Source organism: Cynocephalus volans, chromosome 8 (assembly GCF_027409185.1).
Source record: "Cynocephalus volans isolate mCynVol1 chromosome 8, mCynVol1.pri, whole genome shotgun sequence".
In the NCBI taxonomy this organism is placed as follows: Eukaryota; Metazoa; Chordata; class Mammalia; order Dermoptera; family Cynocephalidae; genus Cynocephalus; species Cynocephalus volans.
In genome coordinates this window covers 132,205,607-132,227,300 of record NC_084467.1, presented here as the reverse complement: position 1 = coordinate 132,227,300, position 21,694 = coordinate 132,205,607, and the positions used below count along the sequence as shown (strand labels likewise).

General features: G+C 32.5%; 1 protein-coding gene across 2 annotated transcripts in view; it reads left to right on the top strand.

The window, feature by feature from the left end:
* COP1 (COP1 E3 ubiquitin ligase) overlaps positions 1–21,694 on the top strand; it is a 277,815-nt gene that overhangs the window by 216,361 nt on the left and 39,760 nt on the right. For both annotated transcript variants that reach the window (XM_063104898.1, XM_063104897.1), the window contains exons 16-18: positions 8,041–8,158; positions 10,651–10,775; positions 11,980–12,140. In XM_063104898.1, coding sequence (XP_062960968.1) covers positions 8,041–8,158; positions 10,651–10,775; positions 11,980–12,140 — 404 coding nt within the window. The remainder of the gene's footprint in view (positions 1–8,040; positions 8,159–10,650; positions 10,776–11,979; positions 12,141–21,694) is intronic.

Sequence of the window (21,694 nt, the reverse complement as noted above, 5' to 3'; positions counted from 1 at the left end):
AAGCTTCCACAGGAAATAAGCCTTGTAAACCAGTAGCCTTGAAGCTTCCACAGGAAAAAAAACTAATTTGGGAGCTACTCTAAAAGCCCCATTTCCAGTGTATCGTTCTTGTCTGACCCAACTCAGAGTCTCCATGGGGAAAGATCCGGACCCAGGATATTGTTGAAAACAGTCACATGCAGCATCACAAATGTGTATGGCTGCACTACCAGTTGGGTCAAACAAGAGCATAGCTAAAATTTTAAAAGGAAGAACTGGACAACAAAATAGCCAAAAGGGGCTTTGATGTAGAATGCTGTGTACTGTGCAAGGCAGTGTGCCAATCCAGGAGAAACTGGAGAGGGTCTCAGTCATTCAGCTCTAGCTAACCTTGAGGCTGTGTGTAAACAGGAAGTGAAGGCTAAGGCAGATTTATATGTTGCCTGAGCTTTGAAGGCATGCTCCAACACACACATTGATCCCCTTGTCAAAGGGTAGAAGACATATTGTCTTCTTATGGAAATCTTGTGACTACTAAGCAATGCTGACCAAGGAACAACCCTTACTCAGCCAGATTTAAAAACAAAAATGTAAAACTGAGTCAAGACTTCAGTAACTCCACACAGCAGGGATTATAGACTCAGCAGACTTAGTCCAAGACAAGTCACTAAAATAACAAATAGCAACACCTATGACAACAAAACACCCCAGCCACAACAAACCCAGGAGGAGCAACTTTTTTCAGAGTTGCCATGTTATGTTACGTAAAATGTCTACTTTCTAACAAAAAAAAAGTATGAGATACATAAAGAAGCAGGAAAATTCAGTCAAGAGAAATTATTCCAGCTGTTGGACTTAATAGACAGAGACTTTAAATTAGTTATTATAAATATATTAAGTAAATAAACCACAATTAAAGAATTAGAGGAAAATATGTCTTACCAGATAGAGAACATTAGCAAAAAAATAAAAATAAATAATAATAATAAGAAGAAGAAGAAGAAGAACAAGTAGAAATTCTGCAGTTGAAAGTATAATTACCAAAATGAAAAATTCACTGGAGCAAATTTGCGATGGCAGAAGAAAGAATCAGTGAACTTGGAGATAGGTCAATAGTGATTATCAAGTTTAAGGAATCCAAAGAAAAAGGGATGAAGAAAAATAAATACAACCTCAGAAACCTGTGAGACACCATCAAGCATGCTAACATATGTGGACTTCCAGAAGATGAGGAGAGACAAAGGTAGAAAAATATTTGAATAAACAATAGCCAAAAGTATGGTGGAAAACATCAATCCAAACATCCAAGAAACTCCAAAAACCCCATATAGGATAGACTTAAAAAGATGCACACCTAAACATGTCATATTCAAACTATTGGAAGCCAAAGGCAGGGAAAGAGTCTTGAAAACAGCAAGAGAAAAAACAACCCAGCAAGTACAAGGGATCCTCAATAAGATTAACAGTAAACTTGTCTTCAGAAAGCATGAAAACCAGCAGGCAATGGGATATGTTTAAAGTACCAAAAGGAAAAAAGTCAGTAAAGAATATTATATGTGGCCAAACTATCCATCATAAATGAAGGGGAAATTAAGATGTTCTTAGATAAACACAAACTGAGTTGAGTTCTTTGGTAGCACACCTGGCCTATGGGAAATACTAGAGAAAGTTGTTTGGGTTGAAATGAAAGGATACCAGGCAGTAACGCAAATCCACACCAAGTATGAGCACTGGTCAAAGATAATTATATAGATATATGTAAAAGTTTAAATGCATTTCTGTAACAATCTTTTTTAACTTATTTAAAAGGTAATTGAAATAGTAATAAAATAGTAATTATAAAACTGTTGATGGGCATTTAACATAGAAAGATGTAATATGTATGACCATAATTGTAAAAAAGATAGAAAAGGGGAAAAGATAGAGGTATATGGTAGGTATTAAAATTAAGTTAGTGATAATCTAAACTAGATTATTTCCAATTAACATGCTAATTATAATTCCCCAGGAAACCACTATGAAAATTACTTTTAAAAAATATGATATAGCCTGACAAAAGCAAAGATATATATTAGTACATATATATATATTAGTATATATAAGTATATATATATATTAGTATATATCTACACTATATACTATATATTATTTTTTAGTATACACAGACACACACACACACACTTAAAAACAAAGGAACTAAAATGATACCCTAGAAAATATCTATTTAACACAAAGGAAACAATAATGGAGGAATAAAACAAACAAACAAAAACGATGTAACAAAACAAATAGCAAAATTATAGGTCTAAATCCTGCTAGCTAAATAATTATATTAGGTGTTAAGTGAGTTAAATACTCCAAAATGCAGGGAATGGCAAAATGGCTTAAAAAAGAAAAAACAGGACCCAACTATGTACACTGTCTATAAGAGATATACTTCAGATTCAAAGACAGAAATAGATTGAAAGTAAAAGGATGGGAAAAGACATACCATATAATCAGTAATCAAAAGAAAGTCAGAATGGCTATACTTGTATCAAACAAAATAGGTCGTGTAGAAATTGGTAGTAGAAACAAAGACAGACATTTTATAATGATAAAAATGTTATTTGGCAAAAAGATATACAAGAGGACTTCAAAAAGTTTGTGGAATATGGAATTAAAAGATAAAAATAAAAATATAAACTTTATCTCTCAACATATGCTCCACCAAATTCAAGACACTTTTGTAAGTGATGATACTATCCATTTAGTTCATCCCTAAAGAACCTAAGGGCAATTTGAATTTAACTATGTCAATGCACATAGTTAATGTACATAGTTACATTATTAACTGAAGAAAATGGATGCCCTTTAAAGATTTGTTAAGATTTGGAAACAAAAAGAAGTCAGAAGGAGCAAATCAGAACTGTAAGGTGGAGGCCTAATGATTTACCACTAAAACTCTCACAAAATTGCCCTTGTTTGATGAGTGGAATGAGCAGGAGCATTGTCTTGGAGGAGAAGGACTCTCTGGTAAAGCTTTCGTTAGCATTTTTCTGCTAAAGCTTTAGCTAACTTTGTCAAAACACTCTTATAATAAGCAGATGTTATTATTCTTTGGCTCTCCAGAAAGTCAACAAGCAAAATGCCTTGCATATCCCAAAAATCTGTTGCCATGACCTTTGCTTTTGACCAGTCCACTTTTGCTTTGACTGGACCACTTTCAACTCTTAGTAGCCATGGCTTTGATTGTGCTTTGTCTTCAGGATTGTACTGGTAAAGCCATGTCTCATCTCCTGTATCAATACTTGGAATAAATGCTTTAGAATCTTGATCCCACTTGTTTAAAATTTCCATTGAAAGCTCTGCTCTTGTCTGCAGCTGTTCTGGGCACAACAGTTTTTCACCCATCAAGCAGAAAGTTTCCTCAATTGTAATTTTTCGGTCAGAACTGTGTAAGCTGAACCAATTGAGGTGTCTGTGGTGTTGGCTATTGTTTATGCTGTTAATTGTTAGTTCTCTTCAATGAGGGCACAAGCAAGATTAATTTCTTCCTCACAAATGGATGTGGATGGTCTGCCACTGCCGTCTCTGTCTTCAGTGTTGTCTCATTCCTTCTTAAATGAGTTATCCATTGTAAACTGCTGATTTCTTTGGGACATTATGCCCATAAACTTTTATCCTCATAAAGCGTCAACAACATCACCTTTCTTCTACCTAAGCTTCGACCATAAATTTGATGTTAGTTCTTGCTAAAGTTTTAGCAGAATTCATGTTGCTCTGATAGGGGCTTCTTTCAAATTGATATCTTATCTTCCTTAGTGCCTCAAACTGGATCCTGTTCAGACATGTTACAGCAAGCTAGTGAGTTTATTTTGGTGCAGAAAAATTTTGCAGTCCCTGCATAGCTTTTTTGTAATGTGCATTTTCCATGAACTTTTTGAATACGCCTCATAACAATTATAAACATACCTAAAAACTGAAACTGTTTTGAGATACATGAAACTAAAATTGACAGAATTGAAGGGAGAAATAGCTAATTCAACAAAAGTTGTCAGAAGGGCTGGCAGATTAGCTCAGTTGGTTAGAGCATGGTGCTGATAACAGTAGGGCCCAGGGTTCAACCCCTATACTGGCCTGCCACCTGGAATGAATGAGTAAATAAATAAATAAATAAATAAATAAATAAATAAATAAATAAATAAATAAAGCAGATGGAGGCTGAAATACTTCACTCACAGTAATTGATAGAACAACAGGAGAGAAAATCACGTAGGATATAGATGACTTGAATAACATTTTCAACCTGACCTAACAGACATGTATAGAACACCCAGCAACAGAAGAATACACATTTCATTTTTCTCACATATATGGAAGAATCTCCAAGGTAGACCATATGTGTTAGGCCATAAAATGAGTCTTAATAAGTTTAAAAGGATTGAAGTATTCTGAAGCATGTTCTCTGACCAAAATTAAATTAAATTAGGAACTAAAAATGATGGTTAATTTAGGAAATTCACAAATATTTTTGAAATTATACCACACATTTCTATATAATCAATCTGTCAAAGAAGAAATTACATGGGAAATTAATTTAAAAGTGTTTTGAACTGAATGAAAATGGAAACACGTTATATCAATATTTGTGGTGGCAGCTTATAGAGAATTGTATATCCTTAAGTGCCTATATTTAACAAGAAGAAAAAATCTCCATAATCTAAGCTCTTACCATAAAAATCTAGAAAAATCACAAACCAGACCAAAGACAAGAAGAAGAAAGGAAATAATAAAGATTAGAGTAGAAATTAATGGAATTGCAAACAGAAGAATGATAAAAAATTGGTAAAACTGAAAGTTGATTCTTTGAAAAGATCAACAAAATTGATAAACCTTTAGCTAGACTAACCAAGAGGAAAAGAAGACAGAGATCACTAAAATTAAGAATGACAGGACATATATTACCACTGACCTGTCAGAAATCAAAAGAGTTATAGGAGAATACTATGAACAACTTTATGCCAACTTATTTAATAACAGATAAAATGAAAAATTCCTAGAAAGTTAAAATGACCAAAACTGACATATGATGAAATAGAAAACCTGAATAGACCTATGAAGAGTAAACAATCTGAATTAGTAATTAATAACCTTTACACAGAGAAAAGCTGAGCCCCATCTGGCTTCACTGGTGAATGCTATCAAATGTTTAAAACAGAAATAATACCAGTACTTTACAAACTCTTCCCTGAAACCAAAACCAAAGATATCACATGAATGGAAAAACATAGACCAGTATTCTTCAAGAAAATAGGTGAAAATTTTCTCAACAAAATGTCAGCAAACCAAATCCAACAACACATTAAAAAGATCATACAGTATGACAATATGGGGTTTATCCCAGAAGTACCAGATTTAACATCCAAAAATTAATTGATGTAATACATCATATTAGTACAATGAAGAATAGAACCACAGAACCTCACTATCATAGACATAGAAAAGTCATTTGATGAAATCCCACACCCACTGATGATTGAAAAAAACTCTTAATAACTTGGCATGGAAAGAAATTTCCTCAACCTGATAAAGTGCTTCTACAGAAAACCAGCAGTGAGCATCATACTTACTGGTGAGAGGCCTAATGTTTTTGCCTTAAGATCAGGAACACGCCAAAGATGTTTGCTCTTGCCCCTTCAATTTAACACAGTATTGGAGGAGGTTCTAGCCAATGCACTCAGTCAAGAAAAGGAAGTAAAAGACATCTAGATTGGAAAGGAAAAATTAAACCGTCTTTATATGCAGATGACCTCATCGTTCATGTTGAAAATTTTAAGAAACTAATTTTAAGGAATTATTGGACCTTATAAAAGTGTTCAGCAGGGTCACTGAATAAAAGATCAGTGTACAAAAATTAATTATTTCTAGATATGAGCAATGAAAAATCCAAAAATAAAATTAAGAATATGATTCTTGGGTGGTCCAAAGGCAGTGAATTATCTCAGTTGATTGTTCTTAGTCAGTTACAGATAGAACTCCTTGTTCTTACCCATTTCTCACTACTGTACTTGATTAGTCTTTAAGATAAAATACTTAAGGAAGAAATGTAATAAAATAAGTGCAAGACTTGTACACTGAAAAATGCTAAAGTTTTCTGAGGAAAAATTTTAAAAGATATAAACAAATGAGATATTCTATAATCATAGATCGGCAGACTCAGTATTGTTAATGTGGCATTTCTACCCAAAATGATCTATGGATCCAACTGAATCCTTGTAAAAATTCCAGTAGGCTTTCTTGCAGGAACAGTAAGCTGATCCCAAAATGTATGTTGAAATGCAAAAGACCAGGGATAGCCAAAACAATTTTGAAAAAGAGCAACAAAGTTAGAGGACTTTTTCTTCCCAATCTAAAAATTTGTAAAGCTAGAGTTATCAAGACAGTATTGTACTGGTACCTCAAAAACTTCACGGAAAGATTGATTATAAGATGATACGAATCTTTCCTTTAACTTTTTGAAGACCCTCGTATATACATAATTTTATTAGAATTAAGAATCCAGAAGTAAATCTTTATTTATAGTCAGTTCATTGTCAGCAAAAGTGCCAAGGCAATTCACTGGGGAAAGTATAGTCTGTTCAACAAATGGTGCTGGGACTACTGGATATAACATGCAAAAAGGTGCACTTAGACCCTTCATACCATATACAAAAATTAACTTAAATTTGATCACAGACTAAATGCAGTAACTAAAACAACAAAACTTTTAGAAATAGAGAATCTTTAAGACCTTTGATTAGTCAGAGATTTCTTATTTATGACATGAAAAGTGAGGACAGTGAAAAAAAAAATGATAAATTAGACCTTATCAAAGTTGAAAACTTATTCTTTAAAAATAAAAACATGAGAAACAGAAAGTTTGAAAATAGTTGCAAAACACATCTGATAAAAGTCTTGTCTCCACATATTTCAAACAACTCACGCAAAGAAACTGGAACCCTCATGTGTTATTGATGGGAATGTAAAACAGTGCAGTCAACAGTTTGTCACTTTCTTAAAAAATTAAACATAGTATTTACTGTATGACCCAGTAACTACCCTTCTAGGTATCTACCCAAGAGACACGAGAACATATCCACACAAAGACTTGAACGTGACTGTTTATAGCAGCATTATTCATGATAACCAAAAAATGGAAATAAATGTCCATCAACTGGTGAATTAATAGACAAATGTGGTACTAGTTTTAGAACAATGGATACTATTTATCAATAGTACAATGGATACTATTCAGCAATAAAAAAATGAATGATCTACCGACACCTGTTAAAATGTGGATGAACCTCAAAACCATTATGCAAAGTGTAAGAAACCCATATATAGAGACCACATATTGTATTATTTCATTTATATAAAGGTCCAGTAAAGGCAAATTTATAGAGACAGATAGGAATAGTGATGGCCTAGGATGGTGGGTGACAAATGGGCATGAGGGATTTTATTGGGAGAGGAAAATATTCTAAAACTGATTTATGGTGATGGTTGCACTACTGGGTAAATTCAGTAAAAATCATTGAATTGTATAATTACAGTGGGTGATTTTTACTATCTGCAAACATGTCTCAATAATGTGCTTTTTAAAAAGTAAATGTGGGAAATAATATAGCATTATATTTATACAGATGTCACAATATTTATATTACCTTTTTTATAAAGCCTTTAAAATGTAAAGATAGATTTTTAAATTTTTAGTTATTTTGAAACCTTAATACTATATTCTGTAAATAGCCAAGATCAGAGGAAAAACCAGTGGAACTACATTTCAGACTAACATTAGCATGTGTTTGTATACACTTTTTAATGCAACCATGTTTTCCTAGACTTAAAAACAAAACAGAAAATCTATATCTTCCTTATTGTTGCAAATTATTTGTACCCCGTAGTTTTCTGGCTGTTAGAGATTTGACATTATCTGTAAAACATTTGATGAAAAACACCAAAACCAGTTAAAATTAGTTTTATTTCCCATTTCTTCACGTCCTATATTTTTCTCATTTTGTTTGTTTTGTTTTGTTTTAGATCATTGTGTCCACTACTATGATCTTCGTAACACTAAACAGCCAATCATGGTATTCAAAGGACACCGAAAAGCAGTCTCTTATGCAAAGTTTGTGAGTGGTGAGGAAATTGTCTCTGCGTGAGTATTACTTTCTTCAGAGGTTGAACTTAATACAGAGCACTGTCATCATTTACAAGTTTGTAAAGTCACCGTGATGTATATATAGAGTAACATTGGAATGTACATACTTTTTCTTAAATAGTAGATTTTCATATCTTGTTCAATTAAAATACATATATATTCTGGTCTGTATTACTCACTTTTATATGTTATTTGTGAATGAAATCCTGAAGACACTAGTTAACTAATACTTCTAAGTTTGATTGCATTTGAACTTAGGATGATATTTCAGCTACTGCTTCTCCTAAAGAAGAGAGAAGCAACATAGTTGATGCAATAGAATGAGAACTATTTATTAAAGTCATCTAATATATTATTGTATATTTATCTACTTGCAGTACAGTTGTAGAATTATTTTTGGTTTTAAGTAATATTTGGTTGGCTTTTATACTGACATGTTGATCTCTATATTTTGAAGAGAACTTTTTTTCTTTTATAAAGGCCATAAAACCTTCTGAACTAGAGAATCATTATGTAAGCTTCTAGTTCTTTTTTAACTTTGAAGATAATAAGATGTCAGCAAGGTAAATAAATCTCAATTGTCAAAATATTGGCCAAGCTCTTCTACCAAAATAGGCAATCCCATATTTTGGTTATCCATTTCATAGTTCTGTTTATTTTTATTACCCTAGTAAATACTCAATTTCTGTCTTTTTCATATCTACTATTTCTTCTCAAGTTTAGTGATAGTTTTCTTCTTTTTTACTTAGTTTCTTATCTCTCAGGAAATTATTAATGCCAGTGCACTGTATTTGGCATCTCCCACCACATTTACCTCTGGTTACTCTAAATAAGAACTGGGTAATTTGAATTGATTTAACAGGTAATTTGGATTGAGTTACAAAAGAGGGGGGAAAAAAAGAAAGTGGGAACTGAGTTTTCCAAGTGGAGGTAATATGGATAATTAGTTAACAAATTTAAGTGGTAACCAGTCAAAAAGTATCCCATCTTTAGGGATAAAAATAATGGGCAATAAGTAATTAAAATATTATTCAGATTCAAATATGGATGGTAGAGTATATGGCAAAAATACTTTTCTTCATTTTCAGATTTATAAATATTAAATCAGTTAGTTTGACTTCATTTAATTGAAGTGTGTGTTTACTTAATTGAATTGCATACATTGGAAATCTTAGTTGACCCCATTAAAGTGGATGTGTAATATATATTTTCAATGATTTTTTTCCTTCTTAGTTTCTATAAATCATAATGATTTTTTTTCTTGGACAGATTTGGATCTTAAAAGTATATAGAACAAATTCATCCACAGGTGTATTTAGAAATATTAAAACTAATGTCAAAATATATTTTAAAATATAAACATAAAGCAATATTCAGTGTACTATTTATAAGCAAAAAAAAAATTAAAACAGATATCTAAGAATAGATACTATGTTGAAAAAATGATGAGAATCGAGAGTTATTAAAAGAATTAAGAGTTTGGCCTCTGAAATCAGACAGTTTAAATCTTGGCTATACTATTTATGAGCTGTGGTGCCTTGGAAATGTTCCTAACCTTCTAAACCTCAGTTTTGTTATCTCTAAAATGAAGCTACTAATAGTACTTACCTTATGTTGTGAATCTTTAAATAAAATGATTTATTAAAACCTTTAACATACTGTCCTATTCAGTGAATGTTAGAGAAAGAGAAAAGATAATTTATTGTGTAATTATTAATAGAGAGATGTATTTATTTTACAGAGAAAAATGTAAAACAAGTTGTTCAATGTGGGGAAGCAGTTTACAAAATAATTAGTATGATCCATTTTTTTTTAACAAAAAGAGAAAAATTAAAATATATTTTTTTGAAGTCCTAAAATTATCTTTGTATGTTAAGATTACTAGTGATTATTACATTCAATTATTTTTTGGTAAATAACTACATTTGCATATTCTTTCTGCAAGATAAACTACTTTAAATAGGTCTTTCAACTAAATACCACACCTATAGGAATGACTGAACTGCAAAACTAGTTTAAATTCAGTGTACTAATATAACTCAATAGTTGGAAAATAAATCAAATCAAGAGAAGCAAATGTATCCCTGAAATTAAGCCCAGATCCCAGTAAAGTTCTTTCACTGTTTTATGGTGGTGGTTTGGTGGTATTGATACCTAATGTTTATTGAGCACTTCCTATATGCCCAGGCATTATTGAAAGCATTTTAAATGAATTTATTTAATTTTCACAGTATCTCATAGTATTCATTTAAATCTATAAAGCGGGAATTATTATATTTCACATTTAACTGATGAAAAACTGAGGCTGGTGAGTTTTCATAACTTGCCCAAGGTCCAAAGCAAATTAATGGCAGATTGAACATTCTAACTCAGACCATCTGGCTCCAGAGTCTGCATTTTTAACCACCAAACTGGATTGCCTCTAATTAGTAGTAATGAGTTTAATGCCATGAAATCTTAAATATGTTCTAATTCTGTGTTTACCTCAGCTCAACAGACAGCCAGCTAAAACTGTGGAATGTAGGGAAACCATACTGTCTACGTTCCTTCAAGGGTCATATTAATGAAAAAAACTTTGTAGGCCTTGCTTCTAATGGAGATTATATAGCTTGTGGTAAGTAATATCTTTTGATATTGAATTCAGTTAAAATAGATTACATACTAAGTCAGGAAATGGTCTGTATACTCAGAAGGTAGCGTAATAGACTTGATACCTTAGCACTATGAATTTTCTTTAGGTTGTACTGGAAGAGCATTAGTCATCCACTGTATAATGGAGCACATCCCTGAACACATGAAATGTCGTATAAGATTTTTAACTGTTTAGTAGTTGTCCTCCATTATAACAATTTCTATAGATATTACATACAAGACAGAAAATATTAATCTCTGCAGGGCTGGCCTCTTAGCTTAGTTGGTTAGAGCACTGTCTTGTAACACCAAGGTCAAGAGTTCATATCCCTTTACCGGACAGCTGCCAAAAAATAAATGAACAGAAAAGAAAGTATTAATTTTTTCTAATAATAATTCTAATTTTAGAGACATCATTTGTCATCTTAAGCTTAATATTCATTTCGTTCTATCTACCATTCTCTTCATTAAGCAGTCTGTTTGGGTAGCATTGACTATTCTAGGCTTTTATTATTGATAATTTATACAAATTTAAATCAGAAGTAGAAAAATAAAATTTGATATTATTCGAGTATCTAATCCCTGAATGTATGAGCTTTCATCAGTACTTTTAGAGGACTTAGGCTTTATTCAGTAAAATTGACTCTCTTCACATGTGTATGAACCTAAGCACTGCCAAACCAAATATCTGGCACAATGATCCTACCTTGATATAGACTGTTTAAAAATATAAGTTTATGGACCACTAATTTAATAAAGTAATGCCTTTATTGGGGAATGGGAAATGAATTGTGTAGGCTATTAAAATTTGCCTGTGTAAGTGCTGACACTTTCTTTTTCTTCTCTAGATGGAAATCTTTCCAAATGTAATTTAAAATTCTTGCTATAATAACATATTTGTGATTCTACTATAGACCTCTGCTATAAGTGATTTTTATATGGTAATTGTAACTTTAGAATTATCAATATTGTTTTACCATTTAACATTGATTGTTTGGATTAGTAAGGTATAGCTTAGAATCCTTTTCTCACATGATTTCCAATTGGTGCTGTGACCTAGCTTTACAAATTTGACCCTAGAAGATTATTGATCTTTGAGCTAAAACTTTGGGAGATAATTATTGTCTGAATGTGATGTCCTAATACCAAGTTCTCCCATTCTAAAAAAAATTATTATTTATTTTTAGGAAGTGAGAACAACTCCCTTTATCTGTACTATAAAGGACTTTCTAAGACTTTGCTAACTTTTAAATTTGATACGGTCAAAAGTGTTCTGGACAAAGACAGAAAAGAAGATGATACAAATGAATTTGTTAGTGCTGTGTGCTGGCGGGCACTACCAGATGGGGTAAGTTTTCATATCAGTTTTTTCACCTTGGTGTCTCATATAATACTTTATGTATACACAGCATTTTTTTTTTTTTTTTTTTACTTTAAAATATAAGTTGGCATGTGTGATGTGTATTTTCTTTTTTGCTTAGTATTCTATCACCAAAGAAAATAGGCATTTAAGTAGTAGTTAAAATGTCACTAATGGAACAATGTCATGCTGACATGGTGTTCCTCCTATGGACCTATAACATCTTGTATGTACCTCGGTTATAGCCATTATCACACTGTCTCTTTATGTCTCTCCTATAAGTCTGGAAATTCCTCCAGAGTACACACACTGTGTCTCATTTTCCTTAGTGATCATGTGCAGTATGTGCTCAATAAATATTCAGCTGAACTAGTATTTTAATAATAAGAAAAAAAAATCGATGTAGGTAAAGGAGAGTAGCCTATACGTGCCCCTAATTAAATACTTTTTCAGTGTAGAATTGCTCGCTATAAAATACATTTCTATAAGAATATTTAAACATATTTAATTTCTTGACAAGAAAGTTACATTATTAGGTTATGAAAAAAAGCTTCCTCAAATTTTCACTTATTCATACATTTTAATGTGTAAGCTGTTCCCTAAGTTATATGAATAATACTTTTTACTATCTTGATTTATGTAAACATTAGTTGTTAGTGTCAACTTTCTAAAAATAGCTTTTTATGTGCTTACTTGGTTGTTTTTGTTCTCTAAGTAGAATTAGAAAAGTTGGACCAAGTATATGTATTTTAAAAACAAAAACCTGTTTGAAGGCATAGGAAAGCAAACAAGACAGAAAAGAAATACCAGACTAGGAATGAGAGCCTTGGCTTTTGAGTCTACTTTTCCCCTGGGAGCATTTGCCAATTTTGGTGGGGTGGCTGAAAGCACTAATGGCAGCTTCACAGGGGCACAGGAATTGGAGTCCAGTGCCTATTACTGCATGAGAGTGACTCACTTTGTTTTAGATCCCCAAAGGGATGTAATCTAGGGTAATCCAGTTGAAGATAAGTCTTCACAGTGATCGCCACTCAATTTTAATCATATCAATCCCTGAAACTGAATTGAGGTGACACTGAATTGCCAGTGTCCACAGCTAGCAAATTTGAATTCATTCTGAAAAAAGATAATAACATCATCTAAGGACTTCATTTATTTTCTCAGTTTTTCAAATACAATTACTAGGGCACAATCACAAATAAACAAACATAGGAAAAGACAAGATAGCATGAGTGAAACCAGCATAAGCAACAGATAGGAGAAACAGAATCACAGCAGCTTTGGATATTGGAGTTATCAATAGCTTGAAAGTGACCATGCTTACAAGATGAAAGACAAGATTGAGCATTTTAACTGGGAACTGGAAACTATTTTAAAAATGAAAATCCTAGAGCTGAAAAAATATAATCATCAAAATTAAGAATTCAGTGGATGGGTCGAATAGAAGACAAAGTAGAAAAAAGAATTAATGAACTGATAGGTAAATTAGGAGAAATTATACAGAAGGAAGCATAGAGAGACAAAAATGATTTTAAGAAATACAGAAAAGGAGGATCAGGTAAAAGCATTTAACATATTTAGCAGGAGACCTAAAGGGAGAGAAGAGAAATAACGTAGCGGGAGCAAATATTAGAAGGGATTATTTGAGAACTATACAGAGTTAATGAAATACATCAAGCCAGAAATTCAGTAAACCTTTGAATTGCAGAGAATGAATGACTTGAAATCTGCAATGTTAGTAAAGGTTGAACGTCATTCCTGGACTTGAACAGACCTAGGCCTGCCTGAAAAAATCTGGCCTTGGGTCTGTCTGCTCATGGCATTATTTCCTTGGGAATATACTGAGTTAAGACGAATATGGAATGTTATGTGCTAGGGGCTGGTTATCTCTTAAATTTACTTTGAAACCCCATCTGTGGTATTGCATCTGCACTGAGAGAACTGTGAGTTGGCATGCTGGCCTCACATCTGTGCAAATTGAATAGTGTAAGACTGGAAAGAAACCAAGGCACATCTCTGTATTTAAGTGAACCACATATACCTTAACTGTCTCTGGCAACAGTGTATACTCTTTGCATGGGTGGAGAGAGGTCCAAGAACTATTCATGTGATTGGTTGCTTGGCATCCTGACGAGTTTGAAGATACTGTGCATGCTGAATTTTCTATCCTATATTCTTCTATAAAGCTAACTAACTTAGGGCTAGATTAAAGCCATTTGTGTCTGATCCTTTGACTCCTGCTGGTGGTGAGATGATCACACCTTGGTACAACATAGTAAAACTGTTGAAAGTAAGTAAAATATAAAGAAGGATTTTTTTTTTCCCTTTAAACCATCAGTTTCTTTCTTTTTTTCTTTTATTGCCAAATAGTAACTGTATATATTTATGGGATACAATGTAAAGTTTTGATATTTTATACATTATGGAATGATTAAATCAAACTAATTAACATAACCATCACCTCACATAAAATCTGTTCACTTAATTTTACAATACTCATTACATTATTATTAACTAGAGTCTCCATGCTGTGTAATAGATTTCAAAAATGTATTTCTCCTGCTTAGCTGAAACTTTGTACCCTTTTACTAACATCTTCCCAACCTCCCACCCCTTACCTCTGGTAACCACCATTCTACTCTCTACTTCTATGAGTTTAACATTTTTAAACTCCACATATAAGTGAGATCATGCAGTATTTGTCTTTTCGTGTGTTGCTTATTTCATTTAGCATAATGTCCTCCAGGTTCATCCATGTTGTTGCAAATGAGAAAATTTTCTTCTTTTTTGAGGCTGAATAGTATTTCATCATGTATGTATATTGCATTTTCTTTATCCACTCATTTGTTGATGGACAGGTTGATTCCATATTTTGGCTATTGTGAATAATGATGCAATGAACATGGGAGTGCAGATGTTTCTTCAGTATACTAATTTCAATTCCCTTGGATATACAGGTGCTCCTTGGCTTAAGATGGAGTTATATCCCAAAAAACCCGTCATAAGTGAAAAATATCTTAAGTTGAAAATGCATTTAATACTCTGATAAACCCATTGTAAAGTCAAACCATCGTTAAGTCAGGGACAGTCTGTATACCCAGTAGTGGGATTGCCGGATCATAGAGTAGTTCTGTATTTAGTTTTCTGAGGAATCTTGACATTGTTTTTCCGTAATGGCTGTTCTGATTTACTTTCCTACCAACAGTGTTACCAGGATTCTCTTTTCTCCACATCCTCACCAACACTTGTTATCTTTTTGCCTTTTTGATAATAGGAATTCTAAAAGGTATATTTTATCATGGTTTTAATATATATCTCCCTGATGATTAATCATGGTGAGCATGTTTTCATATAGTTGTTGGCCATTTGTATATCTTCTTTCAACAAATGTCTAGTCAGATCCTTTGCCTATTTTTAAATGGGTTATTTATTTTCTGCTATTGAGTTGTTTGAGTTCTTCGTATATTTTGGATTAACCCAACAGATGTGTTGGTTGGCAAATATTTTTTTCCCAATCCATAGTCTTCACTCTGTTGTTTTCTTTATTGTGCAGAGCCTTTTAGTTTGATGCAGTCCCGTTAATCTATTTTTCTTTTTGTTGCCTGTGCTTTGGGGATTGTATTCAAAAAATCATTGTCCAAACCAATGTCATGGAGTTTTTTCCTCGTTTTCTTTTAATAACTTTACAGTTTCAGGCCTTAACGTTTAAGTCTTTTACCCATTTTGAGTTGTTTTTTGTATATGGTGTGAGGAGGTAAGGGCCCAATTTCATTCTTCTGCATATGGATATCCAGTTTTTCATAACATCATTTATTGAAGAGACTGTCTTTTCCCTGAAAGAAGGGTTCTTAAAAGAAGAAAGATAGAAAACATTGTCAATTAGCCTGACAGCCAGTTTATCAATGAAACAATGGAAGCCAGAAGTCAGTGGAATTAGATATTCAGTGTGTGAAAGAAGACACCTACCAACCTAGAATTCTACATCCAGTGAAAATCGCTCAAGACAAAGGTGTAATAAAGACATTTTTAAGTAAATAAATCTGAAGAATTTGCCATCAGCAGACCTACACTAAAGAAAACTTTAAAGGATATTCTTAAGTCAGAAGGAAAAAGATCCCAGATGTAGGCTGTATGTTTTTTATTAACATTGCTTTATTTAGAGACTGAAGTTAGGTAAAGGTGATTATATGTGTTGTATATATGGATTCTTATGGCATGACTCTTATCTGAAACCACTGGAATGAAATAAAAAGGTTTCGAGCATGCAAATTAATGTTTGTCCCTAAGTGATTATGTCTGTGTAAAAAGGGACACCATGTTTTTGTTGGGGCAGATCCTGAATTCATGGTAACTTCTGATAAAGCTGCATACCCTCATCATCGTTTTGTCAGCTCTGAACAACATCGGACATACTTATCCAGTCACCAATCCTAAATGAACGGCTAACGGTAAAAGGCAGTACTTGTAATGGACATTTAAGACTCCCTTAGCTCTTCAAAAGTGAACAGAAATGTACAGTCTATCCTCAGAAAATGCATTGGTCATTAAGGTTGGACATTTTACTGTTGTGGCTTGAGACATCAGGAATGATATTAAAAGTTTCTGTAGCTCTAGGGTAAGTGTGGCTAGGATAACGATTTCCCTAATTTCCCTCCCTTGAAACCAAGTGCAGCAAAACTTGGCTTGCGAAACCATGTTATCATTCATTCTATGGAAATTATGACTGATTTGTTTTCAGTCATATAACGAAATTTATTCTTTCTAATCTTATTTCTAACTAATAAGACTTTTAAATTATATAAAGAAACACTTATTCTAAAGTGTTAACTAAAATTTGTGTTCTTAAACAGATCTTTACCTAGATTTCTCATGATTCCTATCCTTTAAAAATATTTGCTGAATGAATTAATATACTACCTTGTATTGTTATTTGTGTTCATGTACTATTGTTTGTGTCTCATAACCTGCAATCTCCTTGAAAAAAGGCATCATAGTACTCTGAGTAAGAGCACAGACTTTGCAGCCAGGCCACATAGGTTCAAATCTCAGATTCCCCACTTATTAGCTCTGTGTCCTTGCTCAAGTTCCTTAACCATACCGTGCTTAAGCATCCTCATCAGTAAAGTGTTCATGATGATAACAACCTACCCCTTAGGGTTGTAATATTAAAATGAGGTAATGTACTTAAAGTGTTTAAAACAGTTTTTGGCACCTAGTAAGAGCTACATAAATGTTTGCTATTAGCATCATTCGTTTTTTAATTACCCCTAACATTATGCAACTTGTTTGTACATAATGCGAAATTAATTTATAATTTTTGTAATGAATGATATAACCCTTCAGCCTTGTCCTTTATCTTGTTTGTTGCATAACTAATTAAATAGCAATTAATTGAAACCAAAGAAATTCTGAAGTAGAACCGGGAAGTACTTCTAATATCTAGTATGCTCACTTGAAACTCAATGGCAATATCGAGATTACACCAATTTTAATTTTTTTTAAGAAAACTAGTTTTTCTAACATGACTCATTCATGTGTAATTATGTCATTTAACAATTACCATTTTGCCCTTTGGGATATAATCTTCAATATATTTGACCTATTTTCAAAAGAAACAAAATTTTTAAATGAGTACAGCTATAGGGGAGTTGGAATTTATCATTGGCTTAATATTCATGTTAGATTTATAGTATGTTTTTCCTTCCCTTTCTCCATCATATTAGCACTATTTCACAATTCAGTCTTCTCTCAAAAAGCCATACCTATTTTTCCAATTTGTATAAGTTTTACCTAAGAGATAGGCATCCTTCTTTGACTGCTTAGTAAACACTTTTTCTATAAGGCATCAGATTACACTAGAGAAATAAAGCATATTTGAGAAGCCACATAATACTGTAAACCAGTCTGCTTTCATTAAAGTACAGAATACATCTATAATAAAGTGTGTTTATAACAGTGGTTCTCAAACCCGACTGATCATCAGGATCACCTGGAGATCTTTCAAAACACAGTAACAAAATAGTTCTATTTTTAGACCCATGAATACATACTTTGAAGGAGGAACGGAGGGAGGTGGGTAGAGATCTACATTTTGAAAACTTCCCTAGGTCTCCTTGGGAAATTACATGAACAATCAAATTTGGGAACAGATAAATCGTGTGATCCCTGGGAAGAGGTTTATTATACACTGTAACCAAGAGACCTAAATGCTTCTCAAGCATCTGCTAGAGAGAATAATTGAGGTTATGAGTACCTGATGTCTGTTAGATTTTGCTGCTCCCTCACCCTCCTCAGGAAGAAACACAAACAAAAAAAGTAAGATATGGTCTTTATTCCTTTTCTTTTATTAAAATTGCTAACCTTAAAATATATTGGCTTTCTACACTTATAAGATTTCTTATCCTAAATTCCTCAGTAAACAGAAGACAACATAGGAGCTTCTTCTCTATCTTTCTTCCTTCCTTTCTTCAACTCTGTTTCTCTTCTCCCTTTTATCTTTCCTTTCCTTTCTTCTTTTCTCTAGCTGGATGATTTATAACACTTTAGAAAATTTCCCTGACTGGAAGAGGGCCTATCAATGAACTCTTGTCTGTCTTGGGAGTGGAAAGAAGGAAGATTCTGAGCATGGACCCTGACTTGCAGGAAGACTGTGGCTCCCATCTCCTTCTGAGTGCCCCAATCTTCTTTTAATGTCCAGAGTAGAGTGGGATGGGAAGTAGAAAAGGAAGGAGACAAAGAAGACAGTGGAAAGTTGAGGCAAACCTGTTATTTCTTTTTTTCTTTAAGTAAATTTTATGAAGTATAAATTTTTCTTAACCTTAATGACCACTAGTATATGGACATCCTCTGGGATAACATTTCTTGCATTAGATATTTTATGTGAATATTATCATGAAAATATGATTTATATCATATTTCAATAATATATATATATCAATAAAATATGATTTATGTGGTCTGCTAGTCAACAGTTTAAATATTCTGTTGTCATTTTTTATATTTACTGTAAAGGAATTTGACCTGTACTAGAATGGTTCTTGTATTTTTTTACATTAAGTCCTTTTTTTAAAAATAGTGTTTGTTCTTTGTATGTCAAAAATCTTTAAGGTACTTGCTTGGTCTTTTTTAGTTCTGCCTTTTTGAAGGGAAAAAAGGATATAATATTGAGAGTGCATTCTGAATTATGCCAGTAACCTATAAATAATTTTCATTATTATCTCACCATGCTTAAAGCATCCAGAATATTTTGAGATAAGAAGGAATTTGAGTTTGGTTTCTAATGTTTGTTTTTTGATAGTTTCTCTACCGAATTTCCATAGTAGTAGTGGAAGGAAGAAAAGGGAATATTGGATATAATTTTCTTTACTTAAAAATTTTTAATGAATACTACTTGAATTGGTTGAACATGCTGAAGTGTGTGTAATGAAAAACATGATTATTTTCTAAACGAATGCAAATGTGTTTAACAAATATATGTACTTAAAGCCATATTAACCAAGCAAAAATAAATTTTTTCTTATGAAATGGATGGCAACTGTTTAAAAGAAAAGTATTTCCTGCTAATTTGAACTTTTTCCTATCTGGGGAAAAGAAACATATTTTTGTATTTTACTTCTGTATTCTCACATTAACCCCTATTCTTCTCTTGATACTCTTGATACTATATTTATGTGATCCTAATAGTGTTTGTGCATTTTATATCTCTTACTCCATCATTTCTTAAGTCCTATTTTATCCAGCATTTTCCCACATAAAGCTATCAGGAGTTGACATTGGCTATCCCCAGGAAAATAGAAAAGTTATTACTGCTAAACACTGGAATGATTTGATGATGTAGATTAAAGAAAAGTCAATCTATTGTTAATTGCTGTAAAGAAGCCATTTAATTTTGTGCCTGTTTACATTAGTCTTTTTTTAACTGTAGATAGCAGATTGAGGGAGATGAAAGTGTAGATTTTTTTATTTGAACTGTGATACACAACCAAAAGATGAAGATGAAGGCAGAAAATGAATCTAAATCTTTTGGTTTAAATGACAAGGTACACACATTGTAGAGAATTAAATAGGAAGTTGGTCACGCTTATATTTGCAAGATTTTTGCTCTGTGATAAAAGTAGGAAGCTTTAGGAATAGATTGTATCAAAAGCAAGTTGGGCTTCAAGATTTAGTTCCTTTTTGTTAATTTATAATTTTAAACCTTAAATATCTAGAGCAGTGACTTTGTGGCTCACCAGACCTTCCTCACAAATTGCTTTCCAGAGACTGAGAGAGAAAAATAGTGGAGGTTGGCTTTGCTTTTAGTGCTTTTATTTTTCAGTTTCCCAAACATTGGTTTATTTTAGGAGATGCAAGAGTTTATCATTTTGTTCATTTGTTTTTTAATTTGCTGTGAAGACTTACTACAACTCTCAGAAAAGGCCCCGTGGAGCCTAAGGTAGTGTTATCACCTGATAAATAAGAAATGAAGTATCTTATTTAATGCCAGACTATCCTAATACCTTTGTCAAGTCTTAAATATGTAATTGAATGTATATAATCCTTTTTTTAAGCAACCAAGAATAATTTAAGTTTCACTAGTAATACTTGTATACCCTTTTTAAATTATTTTTTGGTAAACAACCAAATCTGTAATTCACATGATCATCCTTAATGTTTGTACTAATGGAGGATTAGAGTGGTGTAGATTAAACCAAAATGTCAACTAATAAGAGTGAACAATTTATGTAGATACTTATGTGGGTATTTACATTTAAAGACAGTTTTATATTCTGAACAGAATAAAATAAAGGAGGCTTTCTCAATAAGTTAGTCTCACAGCTTCAAAGTTCAATAGTGCGTTTATAAGGAATATTTTATTTTTTCAAAGTTTCCTGTTTTGTAAAAGTTTTCCATTTTGTTTCCTAGTGATATCATTGGACAATGCATTGCTTACATGTTTAAAGTGATGCTGGTGTAAACAAACCTAATGCTCTGCCAAGTCATAAAAATATAGCCTAGATGTATAATAGGCCATCTAGGTATGTGTAAGTATGTTCTGTGATGTTTGCATAATGATGAAATCACCTAAAAATGCACTTCTCAGAACATATACCTGTCATTAAATGATGCATAACTGTATTTATACTTGCATGTAGCTCAGCCTTTGGGGTCAGATCTCTGGGGGCATAAGTCCTGGTTCTGTCACGAACTGTGAAACCTTGGGAAAATTTCTTATTCTTTCTTAGTCTACTCCCTCATTTTTGAAGTAGAAGAGTCTAATATTGAAATATCTCAAAGAGTTATTAAGAAATAAATGAGACTCTGCATTTGAGATGCACATAGTAAGTTTTCAATAAATGGTAGATGCTACTAGTGATAAATTAATGTTATAAAAATTGAGAAATTAACATTTTAGCATTTATCCTGTCCTTGTATCTTGCTTAGTATTTTACATAAGTTATTCAGATCTGTTACAGGTGTTTCTAGCCAGAGGAACAGCATGTGCCAATGCTTGAAAATATGAAAAAGTGCACCAAGTTTGGAGGCTGCTAGGATGTGACTGG